The following is a 13533-nucleotide window of genomic DNA, read 5'->3' as shown; positions in this document are numbered from 1 at the left end:
CTAGCCCCGGTTAGGTCAGCGTGGACACCCCCAGGGGTGTTTGGGCTCACCTGTGACATGCACCGTGTGTGACAGTCCCTGAGATCTGCCTCGCCTTCTGCACTCTAATTTCCAAAAGAATCTCCGTGAGCTGACGTACACGCTGGAAGTAAAGTGGCGCCTTAGCTCTGGCCCCACACGCCTCTGGGGACGGTGTTCTTCCTTACTCGGCAAGGAAGGTGACGTAGGGCCCCGAAGGTGGCGACCCAGGTTTCCAGACGGCAAAGCACATCACTCACAAGGCAACAGCACCAGGAAGCTCAGCTTCACGCTGACCTGGTCCAAGCGAACCCAGTGCCACCCTGCCTGTCCCCAGGCCCCTTACGATGCTGGGCTTTCTCAGACGCAAGAGTTTTACAAAGAGTGTGATCGATGCTGGGATACAGATAATGTCCTCTTGGAATAATTCTTGGAGAGAGCGTGACCACAGCAAGAGGTACCTGAGCTCTAGGAAGCCATGTCAAAACATCACCACTGCCTCTGCTGGGGCAGGAGGTACCACTGGGCTGGACATCAGATTCATGATTTGTTTTTGGTGAAATGTTTACATTTTTTAAAAAATTTGTTGATTAGTTACACATGACAGTAGAATGCATTTTGACACATCATACATAAATGGAGTATAACTTCTTATTCTTCTGGTTATACATGTAGAATCACACCAGTTGTATAGTTATATATGCACATGTTAATAATATTTGATTCATTCTACTGTCCTTCCTAACCCCAGACCCTCTCCCCTCCCTTCACATCCCTCTACCTACTCCAAAGTACCTCTATTTCTCATCCCCCTTTTTGTGAATTACCATCCACATATCAGAGAAAACATTCTGCCTTTAGTTTTGGGGGATTGGCTTATTTCACATAGCATAATATTCTCTAGTTCCATACATTTACCTCAAATGCCATGATTTCACTCTTTTTTAAGGCTGAGTAATATTCCATTCTGTACCATATTTTCTTTATCCATTCCTCTGTTGAAGGGCAACTAGGTTAGTTCCATAGTTTATCTATTGTGAATTGAGTTGCTATGAACATTGATGTGGCTGTGTCACCATAGTATGTTTAAGTCCTTTGGGTCTAGGCCACGGAGTGGGATAGCTGGGTCAAATGGTGGTTCCATTCCAGGTTTTCTGTGGAATCTCCATACTGATTTCCATAATGGTTGCACCAATTTGCAGTCCCACCAACAATGTATGACTGTACCTTTTTCCCCACATCCTCGCCAACATTTACTGTTCTTATATTCTTGATAATTGCCATTCTGACTGGAGTGAGATGAAATCTTAGAGTAGTTATGATTTCTATTTCTCTAACTGCTAGAGATGATGAACTTTTTTTCATATGCTTGTTGATCAATTGTAGATCTCCTTCTGTGAAGTGTCTGTTCAGGTCCTTAGCCATTGATTGATTGGGCTGTTTTTTATGTGTGTGTTGAGTTTCTTGAATTCTTTTAATATCCTGCAGATTAGTGCTCTAGCTGAGGTGCACGTGGTGAAGATTTTCTCCCACCCTGTAGGCTCTCTCTTCACGTTACTGATTGTTTCCTTTGCTGAAAAGAAGCTTTTCAGTTTGAATCCGTCCCATTTATTGATCCTTGATTTTACTTCTTGTTCTTCAGGAGTCTTGTTTAGGAAGTCGGGTCCTAAGCCGACATGATGAAGATTTGGAACTACTTTTTCTTCTAGTAGGTGCAGGGTCTCTGTTCTAATGCTTAAGTCTTTGATCCACTTTGAGTTTTGTGCAGGGCGAGAGGTTTCATTTCATATTGTTACATATGGATTTCCAGTTTTCCCAGCACCTCTTACTGAAGAGGCTGTCTTTTCTCCAGTGATTGTTTTTGTACCTTTGTCTAGGATGGGATAACTGTAGGTATGTGGGTTTGTCTCTGTGTCTTCTATTCTGTACCATTGGTCTACAAGTCTATTTTGGTGCTATTACAATGCTGTTTTTGATACTACTGCTGTGTATTATAGTTTAAGGTCTGGTAGTGTGATGCCTCCTGCTTCACTTTTCTTGCTAAGGATTGCTTTGGCTATTCTGGGTCTCTTATTTTTCCAAATGAATTTCATGATTGCCTTTTCTATTTCTATGAAGAATGTCATTGGGACTTGGATAGAAATTGAATTAAATCTGTATAGCACTTTTGGTAGTATGGCTATTTTGACAATATTAATTCTGCCTATCCAAGAGCACGGTAGATCTTTCCATCTTGTAAGGTCTTCCTCAATTTCTTTCTTTAGTGTTCTATGGTTTCCATTGTACAGGTATTTCACCTTCTTTGTTAGATTGACTCCCAAATATTTTTTTTTTGAGGCCATGTATGTGAATGGGGTTGTTTTCCTAATTTCTCTTTCAGTGGATTCATCGCTGATATATAGGAACATAGTTCACCACATCAATAGACTTAAAGACAAGAATCGTATGATCATCTCAATAGATGCAGAGAAAGCATTTGACAGAATACAGCACCCTTCATGCTCAAAACACTAGAAAAACTAGGGATGGTAGGAACACACCTCAACATTGTAAAGGCCATCTATGCTAAGCCCATGGCCAACATGATTCTAAATGAAGAAAAACTGAAAGCATTCCCCCTAAAAACTGGAACAAGACAGGGATGCCCTCTTTCACCACTTCTGTTCAACAGAGTCCTGGGAACTCTAGTCAGAGCAATTAGGCAGACCAAGAAATTAAAGGGATACGAATAGGAAAAGATGAACTCAAGCTGTCAGTATTTGCTGATGACATGATTCTATATCTAGAAGAGTCAAAAAAATTCCACCAGAAAACTTCTAGAACTAATAAATGAATTCAGCAAAGTAGCAGGATACAAAATCAACACCCATAAATCCAACGTGTTCCTATACATCAATGTTCACATTTTCTGGTGACCGTCTTGTAATTTTGAGAGAAAACATCCTGCACTTGAATGAGAACTGCGAGTCAGATTTGCTTTTGCATGTGTATTATGTGCCGCAGCAAAGGGTCAAAATCCCGTACAGGAGACCTCCACACTGTCCGCAGTGCATGGCCCACAGCTGGAAACACGTAGTGGATCAGATTCTCAAAAATGCCAAGTCAAGGGCAAAAGACCACAAACCAACAGAGGAGCGCCACCCCAAAACAGGACCACGTGGGCAGGAGGGACACATGGCTGCATGGCCTGCAGACCTGGCGAGGAGCCCTTGGGGACAGAGCACACACGATGTCTAATTAGGGCTACAAACAGCAACACCAAAAATCAACAACTTGGTCCTACGCAGAGGCACCTCGAATTACAACCATAAAACCCTCTTTGTGGAAATCCAAGTGGGTTCACCGTGCACAGAGCCAGCTCTCAAGGGATCACAAACAGCCTCCGAAGTCCCAGCTCCACGAGGCCACTCTGGCTCTCTGAGGCTGGCGCTGACTGGGGACTGCACGGACTCCTGCTGAACACTGTTCACGTGTGTCCCCATCTGACGCCGTGCCTGCCTGCCCCAGAAGTCTGGAGGCCACTCCGCCCTGTGCTGTAGGGCTGTGCGGACAGGGCCGCGGCCGCGCCTGGGACCTGCAGGCTCGACGGCAAACGAGCACAAAGCACCTCTTGGTCTCTCCCGCACCGACTCCTCGTGGAGAAGAGATTCTGGACACAGGACGTGTGGTAAAGAATTTGTCCCGAGCCAAAGAAAGCCCCTGGCTTTGCCCTCGGCTGCTGGGAGTCGGGAACCTGAGAGCTGATAGGACCATCTGTGTCCAGGGCAGGGACCCAGGTGGGATCTGGGTGGGGTCGGCCACACCCAGGCGTCCCAGGGTTGGGGTTGGCCGTGCAGAAAGGCCCACCTGTTGATTTTGAGTGAGGAGGGACTTGAGGTCGAGTGCTGTCAGTCAGCCCGGAGACCGAGTCCAAGCCAGGGGCAGGGGCAGCCGAAGGCCCGGGGAAACTGGGGACACTGGACTCAGGGGAGCGTCCCTGGTTGGCCAGACTCCACGTGTCCTGTCACAAACAGATGTCAGGCAGACCAAGGGTCTGGACTTGGTCAGGCCTGGGGACTCAAAGGACTGCACAGGGAGGAGAGAGAAGCACTAAGAATCTTAAGCTGATGTCCTTCTGGTTGCTTTTTAAATGTAGCTGCCGGAAAGCTTTAAAGCACATCCAGCTGCACGGCGTGTCTACCGAGCAGCACTGGCACTCATGGCTCCGGGGCTGCTGGTGCCTTCGCTTAATTACCTTTTCAAACGCAGCTTGAGACAACCTAAGTTTCACTCTGGCCTTTAATGCTCAGAACTACTATTACCTACGCAAACCCCACGCGTGAACATTCTCCCTTCTGCAGTCACAAAAGAAAGAAGAAGCCAAAGCCATAAATTTTTCTAATCTGGGATTACTGAAATTCAATTCCGGTTTGATAACAACTAGGTAAGATTAACTAAACTGCAGCCTGAGCCGAGCCTGCTCGCTGGGATAGAATACAAAATCAAAAACCCAGAGCAGGCAGTTCTGTCAGGAAGAGAAAACGTGAACTGACCACAAACTCTTATCGCTGCATAAGAACCCTCTATACTAAGTCTACAGTTGATTTCTGACAAAGAAACTAATCAGCCACACGTTGCTGAGCTGTACTTTATTGAAAAATCCACCCACTAAAGAAGTACAAAAAGGAGTAATAAAAAGAACTTCACATTCACATTTTACAAGTCCGTCCTTCAAGCCTCAGACACAAATTGATCCCTTTTTTTACGAGCGATATTATGGTACATCTCACATCGTCACTGGGGCCACGCCACTCTTGCTGCCTTCTGGTGTCCCTTCACCTGCGTGCCCCTGAGCTTGGAGGAGGACCCCCAGGATTGGAGCGGGCATGGCAGGGCTGACCACCACAGCCAGGGAAGGGACCACCCAACTCTGAGATGTGGCCTTCTCCTTAATGAAGCAATCTCATGCGGGCTGGCTTCCACTCTAATTTTTGCTTGAAAATTCACATTTGTCCGTGGCAACAAATAATGCCACTCATTTTTCTTGAAGGGACTGGCGCAGTCTGCTGGGCGTTAAGAGAATGTCTGGCGGACGCCCACGTCTGAGCAGCCGTGCTCTGTCCCCAGTTGGCCTCCAGGGGAAACATGGCGTCCAGGGGAGGCCGGCTCAGCCTGCAACTCGGCCAGCCAGGGAGGGCCTCTCCTGAGGGCCACGGTCACACTGCCTCCACGAGGTGGCCGAGGCGCTTTGGGCTTGCTTTCTGTGTCCCCGCAGGACATGCACCGGGGGTTGAGACCTGAGGTCGTCATCGGAATCGCCTCGTGAGGACTTCAGTGACGCTGGGTAAGTGGGTGGTGGTGACGGGCAGACTCCCCTTGCTGCCCCCACAGTGCAGAGGACAAACGTCACCTTGGCATTATCATGAGAGCAGGACGGACCCCCTTACGGGGGCCGAGAGAACGTCCAACTGGGACAAGGATAAGCCAGAAGCCAGAAAGCTGTGGGCCCTTCTGGTTTTGTTGCCGATTCTGAGCTGAACAACCCATGAATGTGCATAAAAAAGTTCTTGGCCTGGCAGTTTTGGGTGTGGAGTGGCACCTGTCGACGGGAAGGGTGTTGTCCCTTTGCAAACCCACAGGCGGGCAGAGCTGGCCAGTGAGGCTGGGACAGGGACTGGCTGCAGGCCCACCACCAGGGAACAGCTCTGTTCACGGGAGGAGGCTGAGCGTGGCCTCTGGGTTCAGTTCCGCAGGCGCCCGCTCTCCGCTGTCTTCCCCACCCCGGCTGAGAACTCGGTCAGTCCCCCAACAGCTCACTCCCCTGCCCCCAGTCAGAGGAATATGAAGTCAAGAAGTAAATTAACTTGCGGGTCTACCCAGTCCCAACTCTTTAAAGCTCTACAAATCAACAGTCCACCCTGGGAGCCTCCCTCTGCCCCTGAGAGGTTGTTACTCTCAGGTATACGAGGCGGCTGCAGCATCTACCGCGCAGCCCCTAAATCTCCCAATCTGAGAACATAAAAAGAAAATAGACGAAACATTAAAAGCTTTGACGACTGGGCTATTTTGCAATTCGGTGACAATATTAAAAAAAAAAAAAAAAAAAGCCGTGTTTTGAGAGTATCTGCACATTAAAAAAAATCAATGTACAGGAATCATAATACACGGTCGTGAGCCCGGAGGCCCAGTCCAGGGACCCTGTCAGCTCCAATCAGACTGCGTCCCAGCCCTCCAGGGCTGCAACTCCCCAGCACAACCCAAAGAACAACACAAGACAAACACGTACCCACTGCGTCTGCGCCATCTCCCTCATCGACTCCGTGAAGGCGACAGCAAATCTAGCAAATGAGCAAAAATAATGGGGACAATTAGGCCAGAATTCAATTAACGAAACTGTGAAACAGCTCCTCGGAACAAATTATGAGAGACAGGGTAAGGCACCGAATTTAAAGTGCAATCAATCTTTATTACTTGTGGTCACTGGCCATTAGGTTCAAACTCTATTCACATCAAAAAAAGTTGTGTGTGGAAGAAGTAAACCAAATGATGCTCAAAACTCCCCATTTTTCTTGTTAATTCCATGCAAGTTCAGAGAAGAAGGGATAGAATTAACCACAAAGCCAGGTGCAGGAGAGAAGCAGGGCCCTTAGCTAAACTCTCCCTGAGACCCCAGGGCTGTGGGGATTGAGGAGATACCCAGGGACGCCTACGTGTTATTTTATCTTGTTTATTTACGTGTTTATTTGGTACCAGGGATTGAATTCAGGGGTGCTCTATCGCTGAGCCACATCCCAACCCTTTTTATTTTCATTTTGAGGAAGACCCTTCCTAAATTGCTGAGAATGGTTGGCCTCGAACTTGTGATCCTCCTGCCTCTGCCTCCCAAGTGGTTGGAATTGGCCACCTCGCCCGGCATACCTACATTTTCCTACACTTAGATGCTTCTTCATAAACATGCCAGGGGCTCCCAAGCTAAGAAGAGGAAGATAAGCTGTTCATTAAGTTTTTCCTTGCTGTGAAGTCCAGGAATAATAACAGCTACCTCTTCATGGAAATGTAGAACACATTCCTAGGTGAGCTGATATAAAAATGTTCCCTTCTGCCAAGTTAGATGAGAAATTCAATCACAGTTCAAAGGGCATCCATGAAGCTACTGCTGTCCACACTGGCACCACAGCTTCAGGAGATGCTGGTACACAGCCAAGGACCAAGAAGACAAGGGCCAAGAGTCCTGGAGGCCTTCATCCCAAAGGGTGCCTGGAGTCAGAAGTCTGGGAGGCCAGGCTGTGCACTGGAGGCCGCCCATCATTCCAGGTGGGCGGGCAGGGTGCCCCCTCCCAGGGTGCCCTGGTTCCTCCCACCTTGAAGAGAACACTCTAGAAGCGTCCAGCCCGAAGCCCTGGGCCAGGAAGGAACTTGAGAAGAGCACTCCTTTTGTGAAAAATATTAAAGCAACTACCTTTGCACCTTGGTTGAACATTGGATTTACCCATTTTGACATGGGATTCTAGTTGTCAAAAATATTAGTACGCTAGACTACAGCTCAGGAAACCAGTGGAATTACCAGTATCCAGCCAGTTTTGACCTAAAACACAGCAGAGTCACATAGTGCTATTTTCTAATTATGCTCCTTCACTTCACGTCAGCTCTCTTTCCATCATTTGTTTAACAACACTTTTCCTGATATGTACCTGGATGATGCTCCTCCAAACAATTTCCCCAATTTTTCAGATACTCTTCATTTAATTTTGATATTTATGAAATAATTGCCCAATCATTACTATAATATCTACCAGCTGAAAAGTTGGTGCTAAATTCAAATGGAACACTATACTCTCTAGGAAAAAAGGGCTAACACATTCAAAAAATGTTGGAGCTACACCCTACGGAAAAAATACACCCACGTAAAAAGTGTTTGCTGGAAAGCAAAACGGTCACCTTAAAGTGAGATAAGCCCCAGACCTGGCTTCATAGAACAGTGGCTGCGGGCGTCTGCCGAGAACTCTTCAGTGCCTCGCCCGCTAACATCAATCGATAGCCCCCAAATAAAAATCAACATGTGTCTTAATAACAACGCGATGAATGATATTAATGATGGTATCATTAAGATGGATTCGCCCAGTAGTCGCTTTGGTGAACAGAATCATTCTCCTTCTTTAAGACCGCGTTGTATAAACCATGTCGCTCCAGAGGTCGTGAGTTCGTGGAGTGTGAGGACCACCCCGAGAAAACCTGTAGGCTGACCTGAGGCTGGCGGGGCCTTTGTCCACCGGGGGCGCTCACGAGCACGTGCCCACCGTGCCCGGCTCCCTTGTTAAGAGGCAGCATCTCCACCGCACCTGGGCTGGGCGAGTCCTCAGGGAGAACAGCGTGCCTGCGCTCCGGGGCCTTAAGGGGTGTCTGAAGACTGCACCCAGGTTGCCCAGGGAGGCTACCTGAGAGGAGAGCTCTGCCCCTGGGGGGTCCCCGCTCCCCAGGGCTTGCCGGCCGGCAGACGTCCGATGAGCTACAGAGAACTGACAACTGGCGATTTATCGGGCTGAAAATCGATTATCTGGTTTTCTTTTGCTTTTACAGTGACATGGTGATTCAGAACAGTGGGAAGGGACCCTCAGGCAGTCCCTGGCTGTGGGGTTGCTCTAGACGCAGGTGAGCCTCTCTTGGGGCAGCCGGTGGGTGCCTGGGAGGCCCAGTGGCACAGATCCCGGCCCCCTGGGTCCCCCAGCGCCTGCCACCGCCCTCAGAACGCGCCCCCAGCTCAGCCCTCTGCCTTGGGGACACACTTCTTTCCATTTAACCTCCTCTTTTTGTTAAAATTTGCATGTGACTTCAGAGGACTTCTATGGCTGCTCTTGGTTTGGTTCTTTTTAAAAAAGTTCTTTTTATTTGTCCCAATTAGTTGTGCATGAGAGTAGAATGTGTTTACAAACCCTGCATAAACGGAGGGTGATTTCTCATTTTTCTGCTTGTACATACTGTAGGATCACACCAGTCTGGTTCTTATTATGCATTTGTTAGGCAAGGAAAATGGAGCGACTGACTTTTTCCCACTGAAACTTCCCAATTTACTCCAGGTTGTCGTGCAAATATCGCTGCTGCTATGGTTTGGATATGAAGCGTCCCCCCCCCCCCCAGACTAGTGTGTCGGGGGCTCTCCCTAACGCAGCCACGTCCAGAGGCGGAGTTTGGGGGGCGGTGAGAGGGAACAAGGGCTCTGACCTCACGGGTGGATCCACTGATGGATTCATAATCCGAACGGACTCTCGGGAGGGGCAGAAACTGTGGGGACAGTTGAAGGGAGCTGGTTGAAGGAGGGGCTCTTGGGGGCATGTCCTTAAGGACTTCACCTGGTCCCTTGCCAAAACAAATCTTCCTGTCTTCAAGGGGTTCCTGTCAGGTATTAGGCTCAGTGATGAAAAAGCTGACAACACAACCTTTTTCTAAGTATGCCTTGTTAAAAGACAAAGCCACAACCAATTTAGTTCAAAGCTTGCAATGGGCTTTTGTTAGATTCTAGAATCAGGAACGCCTCCGTCTGTAAACAGGGCAAGGGTTCTGATGAGCTGGGTGGTGTCGGTCGGCTGGACAGACAGAGGGAAAGGCCCAGGAAAGCGGAGAGCAGCACCATGGTACTGAGGGACCCCAGGAAAGCGGAGAGCAGCACCATGGTACTGAGGGACCCCCGCAGGGATAAGGAGCGAGGACTCCCTTTGTACACAGGCTCGGGCTGACTGGAATCCCCCGCTCTGGGAGAACTGGTCCATGTCACAGTTTGTCTGGATCACAGGCACTCAGCACCACCTCAGTTTGGTCTGCCCCTGGTCCTGGTGAGGAGGCTGGTCCCAAATAATACCCCATGTCAGCAACTCGGGAGGCCGAGGCAGAAGGATCTCAAGATCAAGGCCAACCTCACAACTTAGCAAGGCCCTAAGCAACTTAGTGAGAGCCTGTCTCAAAATAAAAAATAAAAAGGGCCGGGGATGTGGCTCAGCAGCTAAGCGCCCCTGGGTTTAATGCCTGGGACCGAAAAAAGACCAATACCTGGTGCTCTTTGTTGAACACCTGGGCAGGAAGGCTGGGGGAGTGATTCCAGCTGAGGTGCTGACCACCCACCTGGGGGCAGAAACACGTGCAGGGACACTGGTGGCTGAGTGCCTGCAGCTGCTGTCCACATTCAGCAATGGGGACAGGGGCTCGTCCCCCAACTCCCGGGATCCCTGCCCCGGTGCTCCCAGGGCCACCTTTGAGCAGCACCCCACAGCAGACAGACTTATGTCCCTAGTGCTCACGGGATGGCTGGGAGTGACAGGACTGAGCGGAAAGACTGAGCCATGGCTTGGGCATTCAGCAGGGACCTGCAGAGCTCAGGAAGTGACAGACAGGAGCCCTGCCAGGAGCGGATGAACCTGAGGCAAAGGGCACCTAATTCCGGGGCTGATAAAGCTCGAGTCCGCCTGTCCTCCCCTGAGAAGTAGTGGCTGTCTTTACTGAGGGAGGAACATTCCAAGAATGCTCACCCAGCGCTAAGTGCAGGATAAGGGCCAGGAGTCCTGTACCCTGATGATTTCAGGAAAGACAAAACCGGGCCCACGAGAGGGGAGAGCCTGGGAAGCTGGTTCCCGCGGTCGGACGGAAACCGCCCAGACAGTGGCTCTTCTTGGCCTGTCAGCTAATTCCATCCACCTGGGTCCTGGGCGGGGCGGGAACTTCCCGGGGGTTACCTGGCTTCCTGGAGGACTCTTCCCATCACTTCCTTCTTTTCCCTGTGGTTAGCGTCCTCATTTAAATCTGTTCCACCGAAGATGATCCCAAAAGGGATCCGATGACCTGGGAAACGGTGAGGGGAAGCAGAATTTAGCTTTGGAAAGGCCCCCAGCAACCCACCCGGGGGATGAACTATGCTGCCATTTCCAGAGCAAGGGGCTGCGCCTGGTTGTCCGGGGTTGTGCAGCTCTCCTGAGCAGCGGGGCGCGTCTCAGCGCCACGGCCGCAGGCTGAGATTAATCTCGGGACACGCCCACCAAGGTTGTCCCCGACTATTTTTTTTTTCTAGTTAATTTGCTTTAAAATTTAACGGATGAAAAATATCGTTAGCCACTACCTATCAAAGCCAAGTTCAGCATTCCTGGGAAACGAGTTCATCTGCGACCATGGAGGTTGGTGACAGAGAGAGAGGCGCCCCCCAATTTAGAGCTGTTGTTCATCATCGTGCCAGCCAGCGGCTGGGGGGACATGAGAGACATGATCCCAACCAAGTCCCCGAGGAGCATGCAGCACAGCAGGGGAGACAGATCGCAGCCACGGGACTGGAATGGGAACCAGGGGCCCGTGATGCCGAGTGCACACGCAGGGGGGACCTTGAAAGGACAGGCACAGTCTCCCAATGGAGGCAGAGGGTGAGGCCGTCCCGGGCTTACACAGTAACCCCGTCATGAGCACGAATGTGTAGGCACCAATGTGCACAGATCAAGTTCGAGTGATGTGCTCCTCAGGAGCGGCTCCCCTGCTCCCCAAGAGGACTTCCCAAGGTCAACTAGAAGTTTCCAAAGCCCCTCTGTCGCCGCCCACAGCAACAATCCCGCGGATATTTGTTACCACCTGCAGCAACAATCTCGCGGGTATTTATCGGAGGTGGACTGGAACTGAGCTACTTCCATTATCTTTCTCTTTAGTGCGCTGCTTTCTTGCTTGTTCGCTAGTTTATAGAGGAAGAGAGGCTTACTTGCTTTTAGAGGAAGTTTTAGAGGAAGACAGGCTTTGCTTATAGAGGAAGTGCCTAGAGAAAGAGAGGCTTGCTAACTTTCAGAGAGGCTACTATTATCAGAGGAGCTATTTCTTAAAGGTCTGCTGCTGCTTCTTAGAGGTGCGTCCTGCATCCTGCGAACTTCATTCTGCGAGCTGCAACCTGCATTCTGCCATCTGCCATCATCAACCCGCAACCTAGAGGTGTCTGCTTAGTCCTCCGCCCAGCGATCTATCAGAGGTGCTGCTTATCCGAGGTGCTTCCTATAGGTGTGTCTTATATACCTAAGGCAGACAATCAGCTTAGGATTAGCACAATTGAAGCACGCCCCTCGGTACCAATCAAGAAAGAATGAGGACTATCTGTTGACCACTAGCACAGAGGACACATTAACTAATCAGGCAAAAGTAGATCACACTAATTATGCGCCACCTCTTGGCCCAACGCCAGCCGCCATCTTAGGGTTACCCAAACATGTCTTCTGCACCTCTCCAGCCTGCAAACCCCACGACAGGCCAAGTCTAACTGGAGGTCTCCCTGGGATTTCTCACACAAGCTGACCCCTTTCAGTATTTAAGGGAGGGATGCTGAAGTTTCCTTGTACTGAAGGGATCATTTTCATCCTGGAAATGAGCAGACTCCATCTTTCTCTGTCTGTCTGGGTGACTCTCACCCTAGAATTTCACTGCTAAGACCAGCCTCAAGATGCGGAGCAGAACAATAATGCAAATGGGTGCCAAGAAGGAACTAGCAGAAGCAGAATCTGAGAAACAGTCTAGCTGAACACCAGTAGAAACCAGCCTTGTTTCAGGAGCTGTGTGTGTGTGTGTGTGTGTGTGTGTGTACTCAGAAAAACTGACAAAATCTGCTAAGTGCAGAAAACTAGCTAGCATGCATCGGTCAACACCATATGCGTGTGGTGATGATAAACACGTTTCCCCGTGCATACTGACATCTGTGCAAAGACACACAGCACAAGCTGCCGTGCCTGTGGGAAGTCCTGCCAGACTGCAGGTCCTAGTGGGGTGGTATTTACATGCCCTCTCTGATGCTTTACACTGTTGAGTTCCTTCCGTGGACCTGTGTGAACTTTCCCAAATACAGACAGACAGACAGAACAGCCTAGGCAGCGGTTCCCGGGGCAGTGGGTTCAGGTCTTGAAGACGCTGGAGTGGGCGGATGTCATCCCGTGTGGGAGGATGTGCGGGAGGATGTGCGGGTCTCTGGTGGGTAGAACAACTGCCTCAGAAACCTTCACATCCTAATTCCCAGCACCGAAGGACAGGCCACAGGGAAAGGGCGCCGTAGGGCAGCCAGGAGAACTGAGGTGGCAGGGAGCAGCCTGGAGATGGGAGAGACCACCCTGGACTCGCCGGGTGGCCCATGGGGACCTCAAGGTCCTGATGGGGAGGAGGGAGGCAGGCATGGGTCGACACAGGAGCAGCCTCAACAGCGGCAAGAGCCGGAGGAGGGGTGGTCAGGAGAGAGGAGGGCCCAGGGCCTCCGGAGTAGGCACAGACTGCTGAGCCCCCGCAGCCGAGGCCTCCAGGGTTCTGGCCACTGGAACTGTGGGCGATATACGGTGTCACCGCACCTGTCACAGCAGCTTCAGGAGGTCCATGCACCCTATGCCACCAGGACGTTCCCCTGGTAAAGACTCCTGTTGAGGGAGGCAAAAGAGCAGAGCGGAAAGCCTTTTTCAGCACCTGAAAGGCTGCTCTGGAGGCAAGAGCACACTCGGCAAGGAAGGCCCTGGCCTGGCTGGCCCAAAGAGCCCCCAGGGCAGTGGTGGA

General features: G+C 50.3%; 1 protein-coding gene across 2 annotated transcripts in view; it reads right to left on the bottom strand.

The window, feature by feature from the left end:
• The window catches only part of GLT1D1 (glycosyltransferase 1 domain containing 1), an 82311-nt gene that overhangs the window by 47757 nt on the left and 21021 nt on the right, over positions 1-13533 (bottom strand). The window contains exons 3-5 of one of the 2 annotated variants that reach the window (XM_079152489.1): positions 10719-10824; positions 6284-6335; positions 51-104 (exon numbers count right to left, since the gene is read on the bottom strand). In XM_079152489.1, the coding sequence (XP_079008615.1) occupies positions 51-104; positions 6284-6335; positions 10719-10824 (212 nt within the window). The remainder of the gene's footprint in view (positions 1-50; positions 105-6283; positions 6336-10718; positions 10825-13533) is intronic. The other variant, XM_079152490.1, reaches the window with a different exon arrangement.

Source organism: Sciurus vulgaris (genome assembly GCF_902686455.1).
Source record: "Sciurus vulgaris genome assembly, chromosome: 8".
Lineage (NCBI taxonomy): Eukaryota > Metazoa > Chordata > Mammalia > Rodentia > Sciuridae > Sciurus > Sciurus vulgaris.
The sequence above is the reverse complement of the archived record's forward strand: the minus strand, read 5'-3'. Positions and strand labels throughout refer to the sequence as shown.